The 27669-nt window shown below is 39.3% G+C and overlaps 1 protein-coding gene across 17 annotated transcripts in view; it reads left to right on the top strand.

The window, feature by feature from the left end:
* The window catches only part of PARD3 (par-3 family cell polarity regulator), a 631899-nt gene that overhangs the window by 390935 nt on the left and 213295 nt on the right, over positions 1-27669 (top strand). For 5 of the 17 annotated variants that reach the window (XM_059911584.1, XM_059911544.1, XM_059911575.1 and 2 more), the window contains 5 exons: positions 1637-1796; positions 8174-8363; positions 12990-13141; positions 14216-14260; positions 20231-20458. In XM_059911584.1, the coding sequence (XP_059767567.1) occupies positions 1637-1796; positions 8174-8363; positions 12990-13141; positions 14216-14260; positions 20231-20458 (775 nt within the window). The remainder of the gene's footprint in view (positions 1-1636; positions 1797-8173; positions 8364-12989; positions 13142-14215; positions 14261-20230; positions 20459-27669) is intronic. The other 12 variants (XM_059911622.1, XM_059911612.1, XM_059911588.1 and 9 more) reach the window with 7 other exon arrangements.

The raw sequence follows: 27669 nt of genomic DNA, 5'->3' as shown, positions 1-27669 counted from the left end.
AAATAAATTATTGTGTAGGATGCAGGTCTTGTGTGTCGAGACTTGTATAGCAGGTCTCTAATGTATGTGCTCATTAAAAAAATTCACACATGCCTGCTTTTAAAGGTATTGGGTATTTGTTGTGTTTGTTTTTACTTCTCCAAAGTACCTTGGAATTTAGGAATAATGTTCTTTCAGAAAATTTTCTTGTATTTTTTTACATCCAAGACCTGGAATATTTAATTTACTTTTCGGTAAAGCTGTCAGTTGTAATCTGCAATTTAAAAACAAAAAAAACAAACAAACAAAAAACGAATAACACAAATCCTCATTTCACAATTTAAACCTTATTGAGTCTAATTCACTAGCGCTGCAAGTTTATTATTCTCCCGCAGTTTGACGTGCCTCCAATTGTAATTGTGTTGACCCTTCAATGCATTAAATCTCCCCAGTGCTTATCAAACTGGGCGAGATAAGTCTACAATTCGGAACTTCATTAAATATCTCATTTATGTTAAACAGATGATAGCTTCTAACAGAAATAATAATTTGTTCAGGTGAACCACAGTTGTGGTTTCCTCTGTTTGCAATGTGCAGTCCTCTCTCCACTTTGCTGTGCTGTGCCCCCTGCCTCCACGCCGGCCCCTCCACACCCCCCCCCCCCCCCCAACCACCGCCTTCCCTGTCTCTGGCTGCCAGCCAGCTCCAAAGCATCATAAGATTTTAGTTGGTGGGGTTAACCTCAGAGCCCACACTGGGAGGATTTGTGTGCTTTGTTCCTTCTTGTTTCATGGCTTTACTAGCATAGAGTTCTCACTCATATTATTTTTATGAAGTATATGACTTTATAAGGCACAGCTGTCTTAAAGAACGCCCCATACTATTTTAATTCTTGGTGATAGGAATCCACCTATATTCTTTGCTTATCTAGCAGATTCTATATATTTGCAAAATAGCTACCTTTGCCTGCCTTATTAGAATACTTGGTTTTTACTTCTGTATTGTCAATATCCTGTGTAGTTTATTTTCTCTCAGTTACTATCTCATACTTAAGATCACAATGAGAGAATAGGATGATTGTTTCTAATTTCAGCAGAAGAAACTGAGGCTCAGTGTATTGTTGAAGACACCCGACCTGACAAGTGGTCTTTAGGTCTTAGAGAGTGGGTGGTCATTCTCCCCACCACACACACCAAGGTGTGCTGTTAGGTGTATTTATGCACTCTAAGTGTAAAAAGTAGACTTAAATTCCAGCTTCCATTCTGATAATGATGAAGCATGTCTAGCGCAGGGCAACATCTCATAAAGAATTCTGAATTAAACCATAACTCAAATTGACTTCAACAGATACTAACTGTCAAGCTGAAAAAAAATAAGCAACAAGGTGAGTTTGGAAAAAAAGCCTTTAATATACATATTTTTCCTCCAGTGGTTGAAATCTGACAGAACTTCATGGGAGGCACAGTGTAAAGTGGCACAGAAAGTTGGTCATTAGGCAAAGCTGTCATCACAAATTATTTTGGTACAGGGTGAAAAGTTCTAGTTCATTTGGTACCCAGTTCGATGCAGACCCTGGGCAAGTTGGTCTAATTCCCCCATGCTGTTCATGGGCCTCCAGTTCTGACTTTACCTCGCCCCCCGCCCCCGCTCTCTGCAGCTGAAGTCACCTGGGAGCCCCTCTGGACCTGAGCTGCCCATTGAAACGGTGTTGGATGATAGAGAACGAAGGATTTCCCACTCCCTCTACAGCGGGCTTGAGGGGCTTGATGAATCACCCACAAGAAATGCTGCGCTCAGCAGGATAATGGGTGAGTCAGGTAAAACCCTGTTGATCACATCTTGTTTTTGTGCTTTTACTGGTTCACGGAGAGGTTATGAATGTAATATTAATGTAAAGGAGGCCCATGTTTTCAAGGGGAAGAGGGGAAGGTTCATTATAATCATTCAGGAAGTGTTAATGTGACGAGAGGAAGTCAATACATTGATTTTGCTAAGTGAGTTTTGGATCCTGTAACATGTGGGAAAGAGAAGAAAGAAGGGGATCACACGGAAGTGTTTTCCAGTGATCAAGATATTCTTAGCATGTTTGAGACGATAAGTGAAGCTGTGTTTTTGTTTTTGTTTTTAAATCAAAATTTAGTGGCTTATGGCAGGAAGGATTCAAAAGCTACATGTTTACAATAGCACTGTTTGGAGGGAGGGGAAAAATATGTATACGCATGTATGTGAAATATTCACATTTTGTGGTTTGTACTTAATAAGGTGTTACCCTTTTTTAATTGCATCTTGACTTTTTCAAAGCCTTCATTTGAAAATCCTGAAACTAGTTTTTCACATCCTTTGTTTGCATTCAGCACCGTACTGTCTGCGTGGCCCCCGGTGGGGAATGAGGTGATTAGCACTTGCTCTGCAGCCGTTCAGCTCTCTGCTAACAGATCCGGTTAATAAAGACTTGCTTTGCCACCAGAGTGGTTTGATTTACTGAGTTGCTCATCTTGGGATTAGCTTGTGAGAGTTGTCAAATTTAACACATAAGAAGCTGTTTGGATTGAAATAGCACGTGACATAAAACACTTATTGCTGGTGTGTTTTGCAAGCCTCTAATATGAAGTACAACCTAAATTTAACTCCATTTTGAGCACATTTAATGGAGATTTAATACAATTCACGTCTCCATTAGGAAGCTTCACTGGAACAGGAATTTGTTTCCTTCATCAGTGGATGTTTATGGAAAGCCTGCTGTTGGCAAGACATTGTGTATATACTTTTGCTGTAGATACAAAGACGAGTGAGAATCAGTCTGCCGTCAAAGAACTTTCTACCGGGCATGATAGGAAAATTACGTGAACATGACTGGTAGAATTTTCTGTTGTTCTTCCTCTAATCCTTCTAGCTTTCTTGTTTGGAACAATTGCTAAATTCCTCATTTCTTAGTTTGTTACGTATAGAATGAAGGCGTGCCAGCTCTCTGGTTTAATTTTGCCAACAGTTTTCTTTTGGCCTGCTTGACATAGTGCAAGTCGGGGAAGGATGCTGAAGATATTGCACACCTGTCAGGTGACAGGCATTGCACATAGTTTGTCAGATTAACCTTTGCTTATTAATGATCACTCTCCTCACTGCGGTGGGGTTTTCCCTACTTTCCTGGTTTTGCTGTGACACTTTATCTTCGTTAAATACTTTTTTATTGATGAAAATTCAAGACCCCTTGAGCGAGAGAGTGTGTGTGTTCCCTGGATCTGTGTGCATACAAAGTGATTCGCTGTAATTTCCCCTTTATTATAGGAACATAGGACTTGCCATACTGAATCAGACCATTGGTCCACCAGTTCCTGTAACCTGCGTCCTGACTCCAATCCCTGATGCTTCAGAGGAAGGCGAAAAACTAAAACTAAAAAACAAAACCCCCCCAGTTCACCTAGTGACCTTTGGAAATGCTGTATATATGGGTTGAGGATTCCTTCTTTTTCTTCAGTCTGTTGCTCTGATTTTATTAGCCGTGGCCTCGTTAGTCCTCCTAAGTTTGCATTAGAGTTGGCATTGTTTTTCCCTTCCCTCTGCTAGAGATGTAATGGACTTTAAAATTCCAGATGCTTCTGCTGGGGCAGTAATCTTCCAGCTCTGTGCTTTGTGATGTACTGTGCGTGGCCTTTTGGGCTGGGGTGGGGGGCAGTGACAGACTCCTTACTCTTCGTTGGTAGGCCAAATTGATGTTGAATGATTTGGATATTTTCTTAAGATAGTTTTTTACATGTTGTATGGGAAACTAGGGATCCCATATAGTTTTACTCTGAGAAATGTATATGCTTAATTTGATTTATCTTGAGTTTTACAAATTCGAGAATTCCTCAGTCTTTGTCAGTCCCTATTTCAGCATCATTGGCCCTAAGAAACAGACAGTGTTCGTAACATCACTTTCCACTTAAAGTTAGAAATCTTGCAAAGATAGTACCTTGCAACAAGATACCAAAGCCAGGTACCAAATATAAGAAATTAAAGCATTGACTTTCAGTTAACCTAAACCAATAGCAACAGTATTTACTGCTGGGCACAGTATCTGGGTGCATGGAAAATTTTCAGATCTTCTTTGGTTAGCGGTTGTCTTCTATACCTTTAGGATATCTCCTGTGTAGACACCAGTGGAGGTGGTGGTATCTGCTTCATGATCTGCTATGATTCAGATAGAACTTTGTATTGAAATTCCAGCTGACTACATTAAGAAGTGATTAATTTTATGTGGACAGGGTGAATTTTCACATAGAATATTCCTCCTGTGGGACTCTAGACCCAAAAGGAGCTTTGAGGCTTTCTGACTCATTTCTATGGGAACCTAACCCAGGAGAGAAGCTTCCAAAAAATAGACCAAAAAAGGAAGAGATTTTAGAGTTGGAAGCATGTCAGATGTCATCAGCTACACTTTCCCACTTAACAGATAAAAGAACTAAGTCCCAAGATCCCATGACGATTTGTGTTTTATTTTGTTCTTGGCTATTTCCTCTTTCTAAAAATAGCCATCTCTGGGGAATACTGGGATCACACAATAAGTGTTAGTGACATTCATTCTTTATTGACATCCATTTTTAAGTATCCACATTTTCAAGCAACTGGCTTTAGACAGTCTAACAGAATCTTCCATTCTGGCAACCACTGTGATTTAAAAATCAAAGAAGTTATCTTTGAAACAACCTTACAAATCGTGTACTCCAACCTACTAAACGTCTGTTCAGGGGAATTCTGGCCCAGAGAAATTAAGTGACAGGTCTGAAGCCCCAGACTTCTGTGTTTCTGAACCAAAATTAACGATGCATATTTTTCTGAGTCACAAGTCCCACGTTACTGGAAACTGATCGATCTCCTTAGCTTTTGGTGGGGTCAGCCAGAGTCGCAGCCAAAGGCAAGAGTTCTCCAAATGTCATCTGTATTGGCTGGCTTTCCACTATCATGGATTTTCAAGGAGTAATTTTGGACGTTTATCAAAAAGAAATCTGTAGCAAGGCTACATAGGATTTCTTCCTTTTAAAAGCCTTAAAAATATTTTACAAATTGCTAGACTGTCTTAACTAGTACTACTAATAACCATAGAGGTAATAGGTGTAGCTCATTTCACCAGCGTGTTCATTTTGTAGGACATATCACAAGCTGACATTTGGGAGCATGGAACCTTAAATGTTTTCCAACTTTTTTATCTGAAGAATTTTTCCGTTTAAAGCACGACTGAAATCTGTGGTCTCCATTTTTTAATGTAATCTCAGTAGTTTTTATATTGATACATTGTGGTGAGTTTAAAAAATAATTCTGTTCAGAATACTTTGATCTTGTTAGAAAGTCAACGTAGAAAAATGGAACATTAAGGTTGTTTTTATTGTGAGTCATATCTCTGGCAAAAGGTTTCTCATTTCACGTAGTGTTGCCTTCTATGTAAATGTACCAATGAATAAATGTTTAGTAAACAGTCATTCTGCATCTCATTGTTTCACTCGGCTACAGTCTAAATCTTAGTTTGTTGGTTAACTAGTTGAGGGAAGGAAAGTTTATTCATCAAAAACCGGATCAAAGGTTTCTGAAGTCACCCTTCGAAGGGTTCACATTTAGGATATGCCAAGTACCTGCAAACATAATTGAGAGTTATTCAAAGGGGAGTTTGGTAGAATATGTAGTTTGATAGCTTAGTTCATTACCCCCAATATATTCTTGGAGCCGCATCCCAAAACACTGTTCGTCGCAATATGTTAAGAAGTGGAAAATTGATGGAAAACATATATTCTCAAGTCTTTTGAAATATTAGCCTCCAGAATCATAGGGGAAAGAAAAAAAGCTGAATCCTTGTCTTACTGTTAATCGGGACATTTCCTGCCATTTATTTAGGTATAAATTTTTAGATCACCTAAGGAACAATATTTCTACTCAAAACAACATAAAAAAGGACTGTCACATGAAGAACCATTCTGTGTTCCATACTGCTTGCTAGACTGTCTCTCAGAATATATTGCATAAACGTTTTTGTTTTTGTGTTTAGAAATGAATGTGCTATATTACACCAATATAGTTTCTTCCAATAAATTTTGCCTGTGTGAGGACATGGCATTTAATGCTGTGACATGTGCCTTGTCAGTGGTGAGCTACCAGGGATAACTTGGATTTGTCATTCTGTATACTTTTTGGGGAAAAAAAGTATGTTTTGAGAAGGAAATGTTTCTTTAGGTAATAGTGCTGGAATGTCCAATCTTATTTATGAATGATATTTTATTGAACAGATTTCTGTCTTTCTGTACTAATATCCTAAAACTCAAGTAGGCATAAAGGAGTGATTTGAATTCAGGAAAGGGAAGCAATGAAGTATTAAATTTGATTTACATTTTTATCATGAGCGTTTATAAACAGTTGCTAGTTTTCACAGTTTGTCAAAATGGATGCATTTCAAATCAAAACAGTATTTTTCATGATAATTTGCTGAGTAGAGGTTTCAGTGAACATATATTATTTCTGTAATAGAGTAGTTGGTGTTAAGTAATGATTGCATTTGAAATTTCTAGCAAGTTTGCTTTTGTGGGTTGTCCTGAAAAGATCAACTTAATGTTTGCTCCTTTGTTGAAATGTCTAGAATAATATATATTTTAAAAAATCCTTCAAGTCTATATATGCTATCTCCCAGTTTCCAAAATGGTGTTAAAACGAAAATGATCGTTTACACATTCTTGTGAATGTTTAAAAATTAGATCTTAAGACAGATGTTAAAATGTTCATGAACTGTCTTCACATTGCTATTGTGCTATTTTTAAAAGCAATTACTCGTAAAGGACAAGGGCACCCTGTTTGAAACGGTGGTAGGATTGGGAAAGTGCAGCAATCCTTTTTATTTGCATAGGAACCAGGAGAGCTGACTTAACAGCTGTGGACATTGGACTTGAAATGACAGTGTTTCCATCCTCCTGTAAGGTGACAGGGACACTGTCCGTTCTCCTTGCTCTGTTGGGAGAGACAGGCCAGTAGGACGAGACCACACCGTGATGCATGTTTCTCTGAGGACAGCCTTTCACAAGATACCCATGTGAACCGAAGCTTCGCCCATGAGTTCTTGCTCAGAGGAAATATGGCACAAGATTTGAGGAGGAAGCCAGAAGAACTATAGGTGTTTTGGGGAGGAAGATGGCAACATTTGGACCCCAGCTTTATCTTTAAGGATTCAGGCCCCTGAATTACAATTTTATCCCAGGAAAGATAAACGCCTATCATGCAGATCCCGGAACCTGAGCAGATTTTCCTGAAAGAAACTGATCAATGTGGACAGTTCTGGGTCTTTTCTTACCGAGAACACTATATCCTAATTGAATAAATCAAAATTTACTAGCTCCCCTGTCTTGGCCTGAAAAGCCTCTGGGCAGTGAGATCCTAATCTTTTCTCTTTAATATCACTCCTGCCATCTCCCCACAAGGCCCTGGTTCTGCATGCACGCATCTTTGAAGTGTCACCTGAGTGCACTGTGCACTTTTCTCCATCATGCATTTAATGACGTTGCTGATGTCTAAAATCAATGTTGTGATTTCTTCTAGTAGAAGAGATCGTATTAATCATTCAAAACCCATCTCGGATGTTGACTTTTTTTAAGACTCCCCTCATCCTCTTCCTTCAGCTACCCAGGCGATTACCAGCACTAGTGAACGCCAGGGCACTTCTGGCACATCACTCAGAGCACCAATCAATTACCACTTTATCTATCTCCTTGTCTGAGGTGTGAGCCATTGAGAGGCAGAGATTAAGTCTTCCTTACAAACCTGCCAGGTGGTAGGTGCCCAGCTAGTGAATGCGTGAAGGATTGATGTAAGTCTGCAGGGCTTCCCTCCAAATTTCCTGATAAAATTTTTCAAAGGACTATAAGAACTTCGAATCTACGTGGCATTTTCACATTAGAAGTCATTCTGGAGATCATCTCTGGCCTTAGGAAACTTAATACCAGAGACATTGAATACCACACCCAGAGCGCCAAAGCTGTCGTGTCAGAGGAAGGAATAGACCGGAGGTCTCCATTTGACATTCACTTATGAAAAATAAGTTTACTTAATTCTATTTTGTCCCACCAGGTCGAGCAGATTTTGGAAATTTAGACTTTTTCTAATGTAGCAAAGTATTAACATTCATATACATAACCCTTAGATGGATGTCTAGAATTTCTCTTTGTTTTTCTCCACTGGACAGGTAAATACCAGCTGTCCCCCACGGTGAATATGCCCCAAGACGACACTGTCATTATCGAGGATGACAGGCTGCCGGTGCTCCCCCCACATCTCTCTGACCAGTCATCTTCCAGCTCCCACGATGATGTAGGATTTGTGACGACGGACACTGGCGCGTGGGCCAAGGCCGGCATCAGTGAGTCAGCAGAGTGGTAAGAGCACTGTTGGGAAACATCGGTTAATTGCAGTCACACTTGATTTTAGGGTTAAATGGTCTGTCACCGAGCACAGTGAATCAATGTCTTTTATAGCGGTGTTCTGATTTAATAATAATGATTTAATACTCGTAGTTGTCACTCCTCAAACAAAAGAGTCCCCCCAACCTCATAAACCTGCCCAACTGTGTTAGCCTTTCCAGGGCTATCGTTAAGAGTTTAGCCGAACAAGAAAACTACCACTAACCCCCAAACCCTACTCATTTGTTAAGTTTCACAAGTGAAACTTTTATTTTAGATCTGTGTTAATTCGACGAATTGTTTTTCTATTCCATAAATAAATTCTAAGCAAATCCCTTTGGTGACTGAGAGTTTATAACAATTAGATGACTTTGGCCAAATTAATAGTTGTTATGTTCTGGGAGTGGGAAGAGGCTTTTTCAGATTTTCTTTTTAGAGTGCTATAACTCTACTAGTCTTTGTACTTACTTCTAACATTATGACTTCAGGGGCAGTCTAATGCTATTTTTTCTCCTGTATCTCTCAAAATAGAAGAAAGCATTCGATATTATTGAGGCAATGTGTGGCAAATAAATGTGGATGTGTGTCTTCATTTGCGTGCCTAGTAATTATATACATCAATAAGCAAAAGGAAAGTCCCTCCTAGGGATGACCTTGGAAGGCTGTAGTGATAATGAACGCAACCATGTGAAGCATTATACCAGAATCTTCTTATTGCCCTTTCAAGAATCCATCAGCAAAATGATATTTCAGTGTTGTGGCATTGAGCTACACTCAAGCCCGCGTGATAACAGCTTATCTTTGAACGAGTTTTTTGGTTCAACGTAGAGGGGGAACTACCATACAAAGTAAAAACCTACTTGAATCAGATGCTGTAGCATTTACCACTGCAGTTTATATCTCTTTCTGAAAGTGAAAGCAATGACAGAGAAAGTAGGGATTAGATATTTGCAGAATTCATCGAAGGGACAAAAACCTATTGAGTCTCCACCGTGATGAGGAATTTTGAAGGCAGCTGTAGGAATAGATGTTTGGGGCCTTAAGAAATGCTGTATTGGTGAAAGTCAATAAACAACGAGCAGGGCTGGAGTGTGGCATTAATTTCCCTAAGGGGATTCATAAACAGTGAGGACTTGTATGATTTTGCTGTGGGGAATGTGCAGGGGCTGGAAAAGAATATGAATGAAGGGTTATCCAAACAAGAATGGCAGCTGTTCTGAATCACAGCAGAAAATGTAAGCTTTTCCAGCCTGACAATATCTCCCTAATCCTTGATGAAAATGTTATGAAAACAAAAGGGCAATAAGGCAGGATTAATAACTGGAATTTTAATAACTTTGGGGGGGGGGTCAGGGTATGGTTACATTCTTTAAAGAATCAGCTGTCAGTCCTGCAGACTAACTTGCTAAGTATACTAGCATATTGTTTCTTGCGTCTGAAATTAGTTTAATGGGTATATTGATAGGGAAGAATTAATTATGTTATGGTTTAAGAATATTTAGTTATTTTAAGATGCTTATTCACTCAAAAACTCATTTGCCGTTTTCAGTTGTGTATGTGTACACTTTTCTGCACGATTGTGGAAGGCTGAATATGTCAAATGGCTAAACTTTGCATTTCTTAACTGATAGAATATACTTGTTTTCAATCCGTGAATTGATTTAGGGAACATAACAACGTTTTTAAGGTGAAGAAGGTAAAAGAGCAAATTCTAATCTTAGTGACAACATAATTTCAGAGGATATAAAATTAGTTTAAAAAATACGCCAATATGTGGCTTTCAGCAACAACAATTTGTACTTCTTTGAAAAACCTTTAACCAATAATTTTTATTAAAAATGTATTGCAGATTCACTCTGTTCACACATTTGATGCCTATTTGGAATTCAGGTTTTAGTGTAATTCACACGATACAGAAAAGGGTTGATGAGCGTGTGCAGGATGGTCGGAGAGATCAACTTTCAGCATCTAAAAGAATTACTCTTGGACTTCCCCAGCGGTCCCGTGGTTAAGACTCCAAGCTTCCACTGCAAGGGACGCGGGTTCGATCCCTGGCCGGGGAACTAAGATCCCGTATGCCGCATGGCACGGCCAAAATAAACAAACAAACAAAAAGAATTACTCTTAGTTCAAATATAATATTTAGTGTTTATTGTTGCAAAATTGGGTCCTAGTTCTCACCATGTGGGTTTTAATTTTTCAGTTCTAGGACTGTGTTTTCCAATTGGGGTGTATGTGCCCTGGAAATTATAAGCATAGTATGGTAAGCATAGTCGTATGTGGATACTACTATATAAGCATAATATACACACACATATATATTTAAGAATTGTGTAAAAGCAGTCTATACTTATATATATAATATATGCTGGAGCTATGCACACATATGTATATACATACATACATAGGGTCTAAGCAGAGTAGTATGAGAAGGAGCACCTAAAGCTTCAAGGTGAACATGACCCTGCTTCTTCCTGGAACGTCAAATTTATTCCGGGCTTTACAGATGAAATATGATATATTAAAAATGAAAAGATTTAGTGTAGGATGCAAACAAAATAACATTGATTAGGATGTAACATAGTGTTTTACATAAAAAAATCGTTTTTGCTTTGGGCTGAGCTCCCAGTCCCTGGGCCAGAACAAGGGTGAGCAAGCTAGGTGCCCAGGGGAGCAAATGTAAGGAGCTTCTCACTCTCAGGTGTGGCCCCTGAACTCACAGGACCCTGAGATCAGAGCTCCCTTGAATTCTGAGTCCCAGGCACCTACCTTGCCTCCTCCCTGGGCCCTGCTCTGTACTTGGTGGAAAAGATGGAAAAGGATCGTTCATTTCCTTTTTGAGGTTTTGGTTGGTGATTGGTTTTTAAATACCCTGTTTCCGTTATCATAATTTTCATAACTTTGAAAATTTGAGATAGCAAGTCTTTGTTGGCTAATAATAATTTATTTTGCATGGTGGTTTGCAGTTTACTGAGGGCTTTCCCCTTGTGTCCTTGAATTCTCTCAGTGGCCCGGCCAGTGGTTGGGGCCACTCCTTTTTTCATGGAGCCAATGAAGACACAGGGGCTCAAAGCGTTCAGGTCACATCACCTGATGGCGAAGCACTGCCTTGATGTCTTCCTTGTCACAGTTTTTGGTTTAGCCCTTCCCTAATGCCATCTGTCATTTCATGCACAGTGAATTGCAGCTAAATTTCTGATGTATATCCAGACCAGATCACTACCCTTTTATCAGTATGCATGGTCATTCCCATAGGACCAATACAGGGTTAGAGAAGCTGGTTTCCAGCAGAAGCATAAGGAGGGCTTGTATAGTGGAAACTGACGTAGTGGAGAGGCCGCCACATTCTAGTGTGTCCAGTGAGCTGTGGAGGGACATTCTCCTACCTGGCCACACAGGCAAGGTGACTCCACACTGATATAGGAGAGCTCTCTATTTACTCAGTGTGCTCAGCATAGAGAAAAACCACTTCATTGTGGAGCTGGGCTCACAACACCTGGTGGTGCTTCTGAAAGTGTTCGTGGGATTTTACAAATAGGACCGCTTCCCCTGCCACTTCCATCGTGAAAACACTTGATACTGTATCCTGTTACCACTGATCTGCCCTGTGCTTCATCGTCTCTGCTGGAGCCACTGTGTTGGTGTCACACAAATCAAATGCCATCCAGACTTAGTCATGCTTTTCCTGACCCCCTGGAATGCCATTCACTCTCCCGTCCACGCATCCACAGCGTCTTCTGTGTGCTTCTGGTTTGGTATTTTTCTTAGGGAATAGAGATCTTTTCTTATTTATTACTTTGACTTTGGTACCCGGCACCACACCTTCATCAGAATAGGTTCTAATCGTGGTTTGTTGAGTTGATTTCTTCTCAGTTGATTAAGTTGCAGAGAAGCTACATCCTCATAAAACTACATGCCATAAAGGTGTTTTTTTTTTTTTTTTCTGAAACACAAGATAAAGGATATATAAGATGACCAGAACATATCCTTTTTTAAAAAAAATTTATTTTACTGAAGTATAGTTGATTTACAATGTTGTGTTAATTTCTGCTGTACAGCAAAGTGATTCAGTTATACATATATACATTCTCTTTCATATTTGTTTCCATTATGGTTTATCACAGGGTATTGAATAGAGTTCTCTGTGCGATACAGTAGGACCTTGTTGTTTATCCATTTTGTATATAATAGTTTGCATCTGCTAATCCCAAACTCCCGATCCATCCCTCCCCCATTCCCCTCCCCCTTGTCAACCACAAGTCTGCAGAATATACCTTTTTCAAAACTTCTATTCAGTTGCAATTCATATAGTCACTAATTTGCTGCCAGTATTTGTATTAATATATGAAAGTTTTCCTCAAAGATTCAGTCTTTCTCACGTGGAGAAGGAATTGCTCTAAATGTAAATTAATGTATTTTCCCGTCACCTCCTACACAACCACAGTTTTTTTGATGGACTGTATTTGTGCTATTTAGTTTAAATATTTCTGAGGAATATCCATATACACACATTCATACACACAGGTGTAGATGAACTTTCCTGAACGTCATGTCTCTTATTTTCAGTAAATGTTTTTATGTTTCTCTTTCTCTTCACACCAGCTCTTTGAGTCCAGACGTCGATCCAGTTCTTGCTTTTCAACGAGAGGGATTTGGACGTCAGAGTATGTCAGAAAAACGCACAAAGCAATTTTCAGATGCCAGTCAATTGGATTTCGTTAAAACGCGAAAATCAAAAAGCATGGATTTAGGTAGTGAGTACAATCTCCATGAATCTTTATCTAAATACGGTTTAGATGCTTTCAGATGAAAATCGATGGTCCCAAACACATGTCTGTTTACTGTGAGCAACAGAGAAAATAAATGCGAAATGAGGCAATTTGGCAAAAATTAGTTTTTCTCCAGGTTTGAGATAACCATACTTCTCCTAAGTGGCATGTTTACATCATGTGCAATATGTTAATATATATGTTTTCTGATGAGAAAAGAAACAAACACATGTGCATATCATGCTCTGTTCATGTATCTTTATTTGAAAAAAATGAAATGTTTTAACACTTTGGCTGCTGAAAACCAATTTCATTGGAATATGATTTGGTTGGTTGTGGGGATGCTCGAACCAGAAGAAGCAGTTTTGGAGAGAAACCATTATCTCAATCCATGTCTAGAGTTTGGTTACTTCATGATATTTTCCTTCCATTGCTGTCCTTTAATGTTTATTTGATAGAAACTCTTATGTGTTGATAATTAAGGCCTTTAAACTGGAGTCATAATTTGAGAGCATGTTTATTGTAGAAAGTATTTGGAAGCAAATGAGAGGAGGAAAATAATCCTAGTTGTTCAATCAAACACCAATCAGGTAGTGTCTCTTTTTAAATCCAAATCCACCAAAAACCAAACCAAACAAACAAACAAACAAATTAATTAATTAATTATATCCATACACCGATTGAATGATGAGAAAAACCTTTGTTGATCAACTATAACGTATTTACGCTGTTCTCTGGTGGCTGTTTGTACTTCGAGACTAAAAGCATTCATTTATCCCATGCATAAAAGAAAAATCGGGCTATTCCTTGCCTGGCTAATTATGATATGCTAACATATCAATAACACACGTGTCTGTGAAATGAGATGACTGGCATTGCATGGAGACACTGCTTTTCCCCCCTTTTTTTTTGATTATGAATGTTTGCTTGATATTTCATATATTTTGCATGAAATATTACCTAAGAATTATCACCTAACTGAAAAGATCTGGGAATGGTTGAAGCATGTTGGGCTGTGGGACTAACTGGGCTAACCATTATACATTTACCTTTTAACAGTAGCTGACGAGACTAAACTCAATACAGTGGATGACCAGAAAGCAGGTAAGAATGGACACTTAGACTGTTGCCATAGAAACTGTGGTCCAAGGAGCTTGTCATAATTATAGAGCTGCCAATCACATAGCATGTAAACATAAATATTCCAGGCTGGCACGGATGTTTTCATAGTAGGACATCAAACTGTACAAGAAAAGGAAAATTTTCTGTGAGAAGAAATTTATCACTGTAGTACATACTAAATGGAAATATAATTTAGTGCTTCGGAAATGTTAAAACAACCTAGATCTTCTTAATTATATTTGTGTAGGAATGTTTTGTCACAATTAAAAAAAAAAAAGTCAAAATCCTGAAAACGTGATCTCTTAGGGTGGATTCTTTGTTTCGAAGTCATCTATCTGATGCTTAGGTTAACACCCAAAAAATGATTCTCAAAGTGGTGATTTTGGTTTGACGGATAATGGCACAAATATAAATATTTTCACTGAAGGACAGTGTCTAGTATTGCTCTCATTAGTCACTCAGAAAAGCTTAGATCTTTTTCTGATGCAAGCATTAGTTTGTAGTTACCTAACATTGAATTAGACTATATATTGCATCCTTATCTTTGTGAACCTGCTTGAAGGTTTTGTTTTTGTTTTTGTTTTTTGTTTTAATTTATTTATTTTTTGGCTGCGTTGGGTTTTCATTGCTGCGTGCGGGCTTTCTCTAGTTGCAGCGAGAGGGGGATACTCTTCGTTGCAGTGTGCAGGCTTCTCATTGTGGTGGCTTCTCTCATTGAGGAGCATGGGCTCTAGGCACGTGGGCTTCAGTAGTTGTGGCTCGCGGGCTCTAGAGCGCAGGCTCAGTAGTTGTGGCGCGTGGGCTTCAGTAGTTGTGGCTCACAGGCTCAGTAGTTGTGGCTCACGGACTCTAGAGCACAGGCTTCAGTAGTTGTGGCTCGTGGGCTCAGTAGTTGTGGCTCGTGGGCTCTAGAGCACAGGCTCAGTAGTTGTGGCACACGAGCTTAGTTGCTCCGCGGCATGTGGGATCTTCCCGGACCAGGGCTTGAACCTGTGTCCCCTGCATTGGCAGGCGGATTCTTAACCACTGAGCCACCAGGGAAGCCCTTGTTTTTGTTTTTGTTTTTATTTTTAACTATTTAGGGCTTGCTTCTAAGATGCTGCCTAAATCATTCCGTAGAAACAATGGATTATTTTGAACTGGGTTTTACATGATAGTAGATTTTACTTTATATGTTATTTTATGACAGTAATCAGAGGAAAGTCTTTATGTGTAATTAAAGTCATGTGCTTTGTACAATTGAGCATTTTGATTTTTTATTATAAGTTTGGAATAGCGTTTTAATTATTCTAGATCCAGTATGATGTAGTTACACCACTTAGCACTAATTAGCTTCAATTCACCTTTTTAACCTGCAGTAGTAATTAGTTTTAGGCTTCTTAAAAAATGTGTATCCCACATACATATGTAAAGATAATTGTGGACATGCTTGGTTTTCACATTCTGTAAAGATAGATTGTAAAAACTACATCCAATAAATCATTGGATTAACTGTAGTGCAGGGCAATTAACAGTAGCCTCAGCCCTTATTAAGTAGTTATTTCTTTTATCAAACATAACATTCATTGGAATTCTGAAGCAGGGCTAAAGAAAAACATTATTTGATAGTTTACATATGTAAATTAGTAATTCATTTTTGGAGTTAATGGTATTCAGTACTTTTCAAGAAGTAACCCCTGTTCAAGTTAATGTTTATAGAAAACAAATTGAGCTGCTCAGATTAAAGAACATGACTTTATATAATATGCCAATTAGGTAAAGTAAGGAAAATAGTTAATTTAACCAACTCACTAACAGGAAAAGAACAATTTATTATGATTAAAAAATAATAATAATATCCAGATTTCAACTGAAAACATTAAATAACTTTCATGGTGAGAAGGCAGATTTTTATCATCTAATTGAATCATCTGCTTTCATAGTGTCTTAGAATGTTAGTTAGATCCTAGATAAAAAGCATTTATAAAATACTATGTGTGATCTATCCTACCGAATTAAATTGGAAAAACTTGGGGCAAAAAATTATTACATAGACATCAAAGTTCTGGTCTATTGCTTTTAAATCTACAATGAATAAAATATCTACACTGAATCCTTCCCATCCTCCAGTATTAGACAGTGAACAGATTTTCAGTTATTTTTCTTTCTTCACTTCACTTGAATTGCTAAGATTATCATGATTTTACAGTTTAGTCCAAAGGTTTTTGGTAGAGTCACAGTGGCATTTTAGTGTAGATCGTCTGTCTAGCTGTAAGCCTTTCATAATGAAAATTGAATTCCATTTCCCTTTGCCCTTGCAAAAGACATCCTCTCCTTTTTTTTTGGTGAGAGAGGTATTAGTAGGTAAGAGTAGAAAAATAGACCTAAGGAAAATAGTATGATTATGATTTCCCCCTTTATTCCTGGATTTAGGAATCTTCTATGATACTTGGGGGGTAAATTTACTTTCTGCAAGAAAAGAGGGAACAGGAATAAGAGAATTGTATTTCTAATAGTTTAATCCTTGATTATAAAAAATAAGCAAAGTATCCTAATGACCTAAAAGATTTATATAAGGAGCTTCAAAATACTATTTTTAAATTATTATTTTAAATTTAAAATAATTAAAAAATTATTATTTTACATTTACAATAATTTAAAAATTATTTAAAATTTAGAGACATTGATTTTTTTGTGTGTAAATAAAACTACTCTTTTGCCCCTACTTTATATAGTGAGAGATATTTTCAATTTTTATTCCTGCTAAATGATAAGTTTATGATGTTAGGAATCTCAGTGATCCTCATTTAGGAATCTTATTAATTTATTACTTAACAAAATCTCTGTTAAAGTTTCTTTGACAAACATACCGCTTGCATGAATGAAATCCATGTTATAGATCAAGAGTCAGCAAGCTCTTTCTGTAAAGAGCCAGGGAGTAAATATGGTAGATCTTGTAGACCAGACAGTCTCTGGAGCAATTACTTAATTCTGATGTAGTGTGAAGGCAAGCCATGGAGGATATGCAAATGAATGGACATGGCTGTGTTCCAGTCAGATTTTCCAGATTTGGCCCATAGTTTGCTGATCCCTGTTATAGATGCACAAATTATAGATGTTATGAAAATTTTCAACCATATATAAAGACTGTAGTTTATTACCTACCATATACCCAATACCCACCATATATATATCAACATCTTGCCAAAATGTTATACTACAGTGTTAAGAATTTAGAGAAAAGAGTAGATAGGTAAGCTCCCAGTTATGCTTACAAAATATCTATTGCTTATTTAGTTACAATTCCATCATTTTTTTGATCCCTGATTTGCTTGTGTTTTGTTTCTTAATAAATACATATATACATTTATCTATACATATATCAATATTTATATACGTGTAATATATATACATTTATTTGAATAAATACTCATGCCATTTCTGAAATTATTAAAGCTTTTAGTGTTCTGAGTATCTTAAGTCAAATCTCAGCTAACTTTTCATACATAAATTTTGTTTTTTGTTTTTTTGTTTTTTTTGGCTGCGTTGGGTCTTCGTTGATGCATGTGGGCTTTCTCTAGTTGCGGCGAGTGGGGGCTGCTCTTCATTGCAGTGCGCGGGCTTCTCATTGCAGTGGCTTCTCTTGTTACGGAGCACGGGCTCTAGGTGCTCGGGCTTCAGTAGTTGTGGCTCGTGGGCTCTAGAGCACAGGCTCAAGAGCTGTGGCACATGGGCTTAGTTACTCCGTGGCATGTGGGATCTTCCCAGACCAGGGATCGAACCCGTGTCCCCTGCATTGTCAGGCAGATTCTTAACCACTGAGCCACCAGGGAAGCCCATAAATTATGTTTTTATGATAATCTTTACTGGAAGCATCAAATCTTCATTGGAGATATATACATAGATACATATAGATACACACATGCATACATACATATATACATAAACATATATACATGTCCTTTATGAAGCCAAGAAGGTACTGAATATTTGCCTTATAAACGTTTATAGGACCTAAATGAAACTAGTAAGTTATGAAAATTGTTAGGCATGATTTATTCAGAAAAAGATCTTCCTAGTGCTAATTCTAGAAAATGTGAACGTAAATGTCCCTACCCAGGAATCATCTTTTCCCATTCTCTTTGATTCCTTGATTTCTTACTTTTTCTTTCATTCTTCGGAAGAAAATTCATTTTCCTTCCTGTGACATGACTTTTATGGGTATTTAAAACATGAACTTGTCAAAAATTATAGGGCTATCAAGAGAAAAAGTAAGATTGATCATCCTAGAAAGAAATATTTCTTGTGAATTTTTGTCATAAAATAAATAATCAAATATATACAAACCTGCATGGAAAAAGTTAAGTAAATCATATTTTTTTCCCAAGCACAATGATTTATAGAATATTTTTTCTTCGTTAGAGTCATCTGTCTGCCTTTCTGCCTATGTTACATTTTAACATACTTATTCTAACTTAAAACTGCTACCCCATTGTGAAAATTATGTGAAAGGTGTCATGTAAATGAATCTTAAAAAGATAATTCTTGTTTTGACTCTCCCAATTGAATTTTTATTCTGTTTTATACTCTGAGCAATGGAAAGCCCATGTCAGAACTATTTGTCTTCTAAGTGATAACATATCAAGGCTACTCCTTAATTATTGATTCACATATGGGCTGATGGCCCCACGTGGAGAGAAACTATCCAGCCTCTCCTACCCTCCCTTTTTTTTTTTTTTTTTTGCACCTGTCTTTTTAACAGTATAAGTGAAGAACTAGTTCTATAACCTGGATTGCCCAGCTAGTGGTTGCTGGCATTTCAGCCATCTAGAGGCTAAATTCATCTACCTCTGAGGGCCAGGTCAAGGAATGATGGATGAGGTTGTCTTACCTGGTTAAAGAAATCCATTTTGATTGCCTTCTAAAGCTTGGTTACCATCTCGGGACTTCCTGCCCTAGATCCTCAAGTCACAGAGCCACTTTTTTTTTTTTTTAATATTTATTTGGCTGCACTGGGTCTTAGTTGCGGCACAGGGATCTTCGTTGCGGCATGCAGGATCTTTTTTTAGTGGCGGCATGTGGGATCTTAGTTCCCCGACCAGGGATTGAACCCAGGCCCCCTGCATTGGGAGCGCGGAGTCTTAACCACTGGACGACCAGGGAAATCCCCAGAGCCACATTTTTAATCCTCTGAATTCTCCCCTGACATCCTACTGAGATTTTCTTGGTAATTGTGATGTCTTGTTCCTTCTGTTCATCACCTGTTTCTCTTTGCAGGCCTGGAGATCTTAAGTACTCACATCCAGCTCTTGAGTCCTTTCTCCCTTACTTCTCTCTCTCTCGCCCTTATATAGTTTGTTTCTATTCACATCTTGTGTTGCTTTTCCAAGAGAACTACCATTTTCCAGAATTAGGTTTCTACCTGGTGCCAGGGTGCCCTGTTTCTATTGGTGACACGTGGTCTCTTGTGCTTTTCTTACTTGCTGAGTTGTCCGAACCTGCACCATGATGAGGAAAAGGCTTGATGAAACTCATTGAGGTGAAAGTTTCACCTCCATTGTAAATAACTTTAAACTGCCAAACAATGATTTCAGCTACATTTTGAAGCTTAGTCTCGGTTGCTTCCCTTAGCCTTCTCATCATTCTGCTTTTCAAATGAGCTCCTGGGTTATTCTGCCTCTTTTATATTATTGACATAACTTGGAGCAAATGATTTGGCAAAGATTTCATCTGTTAAGCTAAAAATGGAAATTAATAACTCAGAGTGTTTCCTAATGAGAATAGAGAAAATAGACCTACTTTAATATACATTTGGGAAAAGTTAAAATTAGTTACTGCCACCCACATTCCAGAAATTGACGTTGAGCAAATAATTTGTTTACGTGCCTGATATTTTCCACAATTTTTAGATATTCAGACATGTAATTTTCTCCACTCATTCTAACTAGGATTTTGTTTTTGCAAACCTCCAAGGTTCTCCCAGCAGAGATGTGGGGCCTTCCTTGGGTCTGAAGAAGTCAAGCTCTTTAGAGAGTCTGCAGACAGCAGTCGCTGAGGTGACTTTGAATGGGGACATTCCTTTCCATCGCCCGCGGCCACGGATAATCCGCGGAAGGGGATGCAATGAAAGCTTCAGAGCTGCCATTGACAAGTCCTATGATAAACCTGCGGCAGATGACGACGACGAAGGCATGGAGACGTGTAAGTTTACAACGTCGGAAAGAGTAGCCGTGCCAGGCATCTCTATAGAGCAGCAGTTCTTAAAGTGTGCTCCAGGGAGCCCTAGGAGTTCCCAGCATCCCTTCAAAGGGATCTAGGAGATCTAAATTATTTTCATAATAAGAAGAAGATGTTATTTACCTTTTTTACTCTTACTCTCTCACAAGTGTACAGTTGGGTTTTCTAGAGGCAAGATGTCATGTGATATTGCAATAGACTGAATGCAGAGAAGATAGAAGAATCTTTTCAGCTAGATATTAAAGAGATTTGCCATTGTTCTCAATAATTGTTTTTGGAAAATACAGTGGTTTTTTTTTGTAAAAGCCATATGTTCTGTTAACATGAAATCTATTATTTTTTATAAAGTAATTTGTATTTTTAAACTTTCTCAGTTGTAGTTTAGTAAATATTGATAGACATAATCCACATAAAATTTTGAGTCCTTAATAAATTTTAGGAGTATAAAGGTATCCTGAGACCTAAATATTTGAAAACTACTGCTGTATAGTATGTCTTTAATATATCTCAGATGAGTACATGTAATCATCTGTGATTTTGATAACATATTTTTGCTTTGTTTTTATGAATTACTCTTGCTTTCCTTGAACTGAGCTAGCAAGACATATTTGTGTATGTGTATTTCCAAATTGCCAAATATTTTAAGCCAAGATTATTGAAAGTCAAAGGTTACCATGAATGAGCAATGTGTTTTCCATAGTATATTGAGAAAAAAGTAACATTTATAAATACGTACAAATGTATGCTTCAGGGAGTTGTCACTGTAGTTAAATATTTATGGTATAAAAATAGCCATTCAATTTAAACGTAAGGAGGAAACTCAGTAGGGTATTACTTAGAAGAGAAAGGGCTAGAGTCCTAATAGAAAAAATTATTGATTAACTTATATTGTTCGTATCTACTAAATCACATTTTAGTTTTCTAACTTCAAAGTGACTCTACCCATCTAACCATCGTAAGAAAAGCTAGAGGGGGGAAAAAAAAGAGAAGAAAAGCTGGAGACACCACTGCCCAAGGTTAAAGCAGAGATCATTTAGGTGGATTGTAAACAATTACAATTTAACTTTTGGGTGAACCACTTTGATCACACGTACCTAAGGAAGACTGTGCTGGGGAAGGAGAGTTTTAAATGAAAATCACATTCTGAGGAGATTTAAAGCAAAGTTATATAATCTTTGCCTATCAGATATAATGTGTTTCAGGAGATGAATATTTCTGGCATAATGTAACACACAAAGCAAAGCTTAGGAGAGGATCACTGCTTTCTCCCCCCAGATTTCTTCGTCTAAATCTGGACAGTTGTTCACTCCATCCAGCCAGTGATTTCAAATATATGCAGCTCATTGTTCCCAGATGAAGAACATATTTCCTATTTTTGCTGCCAATCCTGGTCTCCAAGATCCTGAGTCATATGAGCTTTCAACCCTCTTGGGTTTTTCCTGGCGTATCAGTGGTTCCTTGCCAGCCTTACCAGTATTACTTGCTCTGCCTTTCTAGGGTGGGGACCCTATATCACTTAGGGATCTTGCCTCTGTCCTGGGTGCATATTTAATAAGAGATACAGTGCTTTGGCACCTCCATATTTGTTTTTGTAAGCACAGTTTATGCTTCTGAGCTTTTTTCTTGTTCTGGTTAAAATGTTATTTAAATTCCCTCATAAATGCAATGTTCTCACATATATCACTTATTTCAAGTGTGCAACAGGGGATGGAATAGCTATCAGTACCAGGCATGTTCTTAATTCTGTAGCCTCCAGAGCTTCCCACTGGTGTGAACATCTAAATTTGTCCCTATATAAACTTAGTTTCCTTTTTTAATTGGAAAGAACAGATTTAAGTATTTTATATGAAAACTTTTGTATTCAACTATCATCAAGACAAAACCAAGTAAATAGACAAACTACGATTAGTGAAGGGCAGGGAAAGTTCTGGGCTAGAGCTGAGAGAGACACCGTGACAAGGTGCACCTGAGACCACAAAGTGCTGGGTTTTCCCAAAGTCCTGACTTTATGATGTATTTTTCCAGACCAGTCTGGTGAACTTTGGATATGGCCAGAGAAAGGCAACTCTTCTACATTTCAAATGTTTGCAGTGCGGGTTGTCAAAACTGTATGAGTAGGGTGATGTGAGCCTGGGGTCCAGATCACTTACATCCCATCCACATTCTTCTCACCCATTTGGGATTTAGGTCAAGTTGCTTAACATCCGTGAGCTTTAATTCCCTCACTTGTAAAACTGAAGCTTTGGACGCCCAGGTCATTGATGGTCAGATTGTGTGTGGCGGCGGCCAGTGAAGAGGGGGGCCTCGGTGGTCTCGGGGAGCCGGGAAGCACATGGGCGTCTGAGTGGGCGGGCTCTGTCAAAGTCACCAGCTCCCCCACACCCCGCTGTCACCTCAACAGTCGTGTGTTATTTATTGATTTATTTAAATTTTTTTGGGGGGGGGGCGCCGCGTGGCTTGTGGGATCTTACCCAGGGATCGAACCCGAACCCCCTGCAGTGAAAGCGCCAAGTCCTCACCACTGGACCACCAGGGAATTCCCAGTCCTGGGTTTTTAAAATCACTTTTCATACGTTGTGATTCTCTGTCAATTTTAAGTTTAAAAAAAAGGAAGTTCGCAGTTTTCCAGAAAAAGTTTGAAAAGCTCCGGTTTAGATGGTTCCTTTTCTGAGGTTCTTTCCGGTTTTAACTTTCCATGACTCTGTTTCCCCCTTCACTTACTGACCTCAGTCCTGCCTGCCTCCTTCTCTCATTGTCTGTAAAGTCCACGAAGAAAGACACCACCGTGTCTTATTCCTGCGTAACCAGGCTCAGAGCTCGGCAAAGCATTGAAGTCAGTGACTATTTGTCACATCAGTAAATGGACTCCTGCTTGACTGACCCCACTGTTTGTGAGAGACGCACACCCAGACACAGCGAGCTTCGGGCTGTGGCACTCGGGGCAGCAGTGACATTTCACTCCTCCTGCTTGCGTCCCACACTGGACCCGCACGTCTGAGACCTCCAGTGCCTCAGCAAACCGTGTGTTTTTCTTTAAAAAAAAAAAAAAATCTCTCCAGGCTGGTGTTACTGCTGGTGGTCATGAGACTGTCACCTTTACGTATGACTAGGTACAGGTGTGAGAAGGAAGCCCCGCTTGGCTAGCTCCTCCTCTAGTTCCCTAAACACCGTCCTTCTCCAAGTCAGGCTGTGGATTCTCATGGCGTGATCCACACGCTCTCTTCCACTGTCTGCATTTGTGTTCCTGCTTGTGCTTCTCCCCCGGCATCCTCGCCTGTGCGTCCCTCACCTGTGCGTCCCTCACCTGTGCGTCCCTCACCTGTGCAGCCTCGCCCGGCATCCTCGCCTGTGCGTCCCTCACCTGTGCAGCCTCCCCCGGCATCCTCGCCTGTGCGTCCCTCACCTGTGCAGCCTCGCCCGGCATCCTTGCCATATGGGAGCTGTCCCCGGCCACATGTCTAGGCCCTGCCGTCCTCGTGCTCTGTGGGACACTCCGTACAAGAAAGGACCTTGTACAGGGCCTTTCTTGTACGGAGGTGGGACTCAGGGGACTCAGTTATGGCCGCCGTTAAGTTAAAGATGCCGAGTCACTGTTGAGCGGTGCTCTGTACGAGGACCCTGTCTGGGCAGACAGTCTTTGTTAGATGGCTGTCCTGTGAGGATGCAGTCCGTGCACCCTGGAAACATGGGGGCGGCATTACCTGTACCACCCAGCTGCCTGTTTCTGTCCCGTGCAGCCCTTTGCCTCTTTACAGGAAAGTGGCTTAGGCGGAGGTCTCGTTGATTGCTCTTGTCAGTCGGGTCGAGGTCCTCCCCGGTGACTCTCTTTCATGGCTCGGAACAGGCTTGCCTCTTCTCAGCAGCATCGAAATTGTGGCATGCACACAACAATGGGGGCCAAGAGACTGGGGCGGGATCCATGTGGTATCTGGTATCTGTCATCTTCTGTAACACTTACGTGCTTCCTGTGGAGATGGCAGAAGCCAGCGTTTTTGTCTCTCATTTAATCCATCTGGCCTCTCCATGTTGTGTGTGTCTGTCTGGATCAAGATGGAGCTTTGTATTCTGGGACCCATTATCTCCGAGGCCCTACCTGTGTTTGACAGGTCAGGGCATCTACAATCTGCTCCCTCTTCTATGCAAATCACACTCCCCGCCTGGCTCCCAGCGAGCAGCTCCTACATCCCCCATAATAAATCAGTTTCTATTGAAACCAAGAACATGGATGCTATATAACATTGCTTTGTTTTATTTTTCAAAATATAGAGTCCCATTTTTTTTCTCTATTAAAAGTTGCCAAATTGTCAGCCTTACTATCAATTCAGTAACAGCTTTTTGTCGGGGTCAAGGAGGTGAAACACAACAAAACCAAAGACTATCCTATTAATTGTACTTCTCAATTTTAAGATCTATCCAGTTTACAATTTTAAATGTGAGAACTGTATGCCTTGAAAACATAGAGACAGATTGCTTTTGAGTAGCTTGCCTACTTTCTTATAGTACTCTTAACAGGAGATCAGAAAAAAAGCACTGCTCTAAAATATACATAACTTAGGTTAGCAGTATGAGATTTGAAGAAACTGAATTTATGTTAGTAAATCAGCTAATCTGAAAGCTTCCAGGAGAATTTTTGTTTATTTTATTAGCTTCAAATAGCGTATTTCATGAATATCTCAGATGTTCTACCCTCAACATCCTCCACATTTCTAGCCACCTTTTGTCATTACATTTTGAGCAAAAAAAATGCAAACTAGGTTGTTATCTTAAGAAACCCCATTAGATTACTGTTAATCTGTAGTGGAAGAATTCAGTATAGGGGTTTCAAAGTCGAAGTACTTTGTAAAAGATTTCCCATTTGATTAATCTATCTTAATGGATAATTGGGTGTTGATCTATAAAAAATATTTGTTCTGAAGGGCTGGGAATAAGAATAACCTATCTTATCCTCTTATGCCAATTTGTATACTTAAGTATCACTTGCAGTTTAAGAAAAGGAGCTTTGATTAATTTTAGGAAATTTCTGAATGCAGTAGAGGTGTAAGCATGTGAAGTAGCCGAAGCTATCTATTCCTTACATTTCTTTTTCTAGGTGAAAAGTAAGTTAAGCTAAAAGTATGATGAAAAGTCACATCTGAAGTGTTTGAATTATAGAATCCTCATTTTAAGCATTTTTTTGATAAGGAAAAAGTATGTAAATAGATGGCCAAGGTCGTACTTAGGAACAAAATCATAGAATGCATTCCTTCTGATTTGCAGTCCTGTGAGTTTTCTAGAATATTAAACAAACTTCTGAGTGGGAAAAGCCATTACACTGAAACTGCTACTATAGAGTATGAATGAGTTGTAGTACCTAAAATCTGATATTTAAGCTCTAAGTTCCTGAGGGGCTGGGGGTGGTTCAACCCAGTAGATAAACTGACACTTGAGAAGCAGTGTGGTTAATGGTTAAGGGCCATTGTAGTACACAGGTTACCATGGCACCAAACCGTGGGGGACCCACTCAGCCCATGTGGAAGTTGAGTGGTGTGGGAGATAGTAGGGAGAAGGCTTCCCAGGAGAGGTATTGTTTTAGATGAGTAATATTGCTTGAGTGGTCTTCAGTGGGTGCGTAGGAAACATAGGGAGCCGGGACCACCTCTGGACCGCCATCGTCCTGTTAAGGTTCATGTGTGCACCGCGGGTGAGGGCATGGTGAGGAGTGAGGTTTAGGACGTAGTCAGAGAACAGATCACAGACAGCCTCGTTTAAATTATTTTTGTTCATACTAAGGACCTTAAAGAGCATTCGAAGAATTTCAAGTAAAGGAATATGCTTGTTAGGGCTGTATGGGATGGCTTATTGGGGATGGGATGGTAAGTAGCAGTGTCGGTGGCAAGACTGGTTCTGTGATCGTAATGCAAGACTCCAGGTGAGTAATGATGCTTGGCAAAGCCAGAGGAAAGGGAGAGAGTGCGTTTACATGCTTAGCATCTCACATGTAAAGATGGATGATGATGATGTGATTTTTCTCATTAGTACCTCCAGGCTCAGAAACTTTGAATCATCATCTCACTGTGTAATCACTCCATTACCAAGTTTTCTTAGTTTTTCCCCCATGAAATCTCCTAATTTCTCTCCTTCTGCCCAATCTAGCCCCAATCCTCATTTTTTGATATCTGAAGTTACTATTAGGATCTCCCAACTGGTCCGACTGTCTCTACATTGGCTGAGTGAGCTCTGGACTCACACTGTCCTCACATTCCTTCAAGCGCCCGCGTGCGTTCTCACGCAGACCATGCACTGTCTGCGAGGCTTACCTTCTCACTGCCCTGACTGTCCCCTACCCTCTTGTGTACATTGGACTGTCATCTTCCTTCTTCAAGACACTTTTTCCCAAGCAATCTAGTTTTCCTTTGACTTTCTAAAGCCCCAACTGGGTATGGATGCTCCCCGATTTACGATGGTTCCGCTTAGGATTTTTGGACTTTACAATGGTTCGAAAGTGATGTGCATTCAGTGGAAACCGTACATCTAACTTTGAACTTGGATCTTTTCCCCAGGCAGGTGATATGCAGATCCTCTGTGGAGATGCTGGGCGCTGGCGGCAGCCGCAGCTCCCAATCAGCCACGTGATCACAAGGGGAAACAACCGATACGCTGACAACTGTTCTGGTTTCCACGTTCAGTACTGTGTTCACTAAATTACACGAGACATTCAACACTGTATTATAACCTAGGCTCTGTGTTAGATGACTGAGCCCAACTTAGGCTAATGTCAGTGTTCTGAGCACATTTAAGGTAGGCGAAGCTAAGCTATGATGTTCGGTAGGTTAGGTGTATTCAGTGTATTTTTGACTTACGGTATTTTCAATTTATGTTGGGTTTAGCAGGCCGTAACCCCATCGTAACTCAAGAAAAATCTGTATATAGATGTATCTGAGACTTTTTAATATAAAATATTTTTTTAACATCAAGAAATCTTGTGGATCTCCCAGTTTGGATTGTAGGGCATGGGAGTTAAGAACACTGGCTTTTAGGGGACAATTGTTTTGATTTCTCAGTAAATAGCAAAACAGAGCACTGCTCTCCATTCACTGTTTCATCACATTTGCACGTTTTTATGTTGTTATTTATTTTTGTTTTTGTTTTTTCACTTAAAAGAGTCAGAGCAGTGGCCTGGACACTCCTTCCTTGAC

Source organism: Balaenoptera ricei, chromosome 2 (assembly GCF_028023285.1).
Source record: "Balaenoptera ricei isolate mBalRic1 chromosome 2, mBalRic1.hap2, whole genome shotgun sequence".
Taxonomy (NCBI): Eukaryota; Metazoa; Chordata; class Mammalia; order Artiodactyla; family Balaenopteridae; genus Balaenoptera; species Balaenoptera ricei.
Note: the sequence above shows the minus strand (reverse complement) of the source record. Positions and strands in the feature narration are given on the sequence as shown.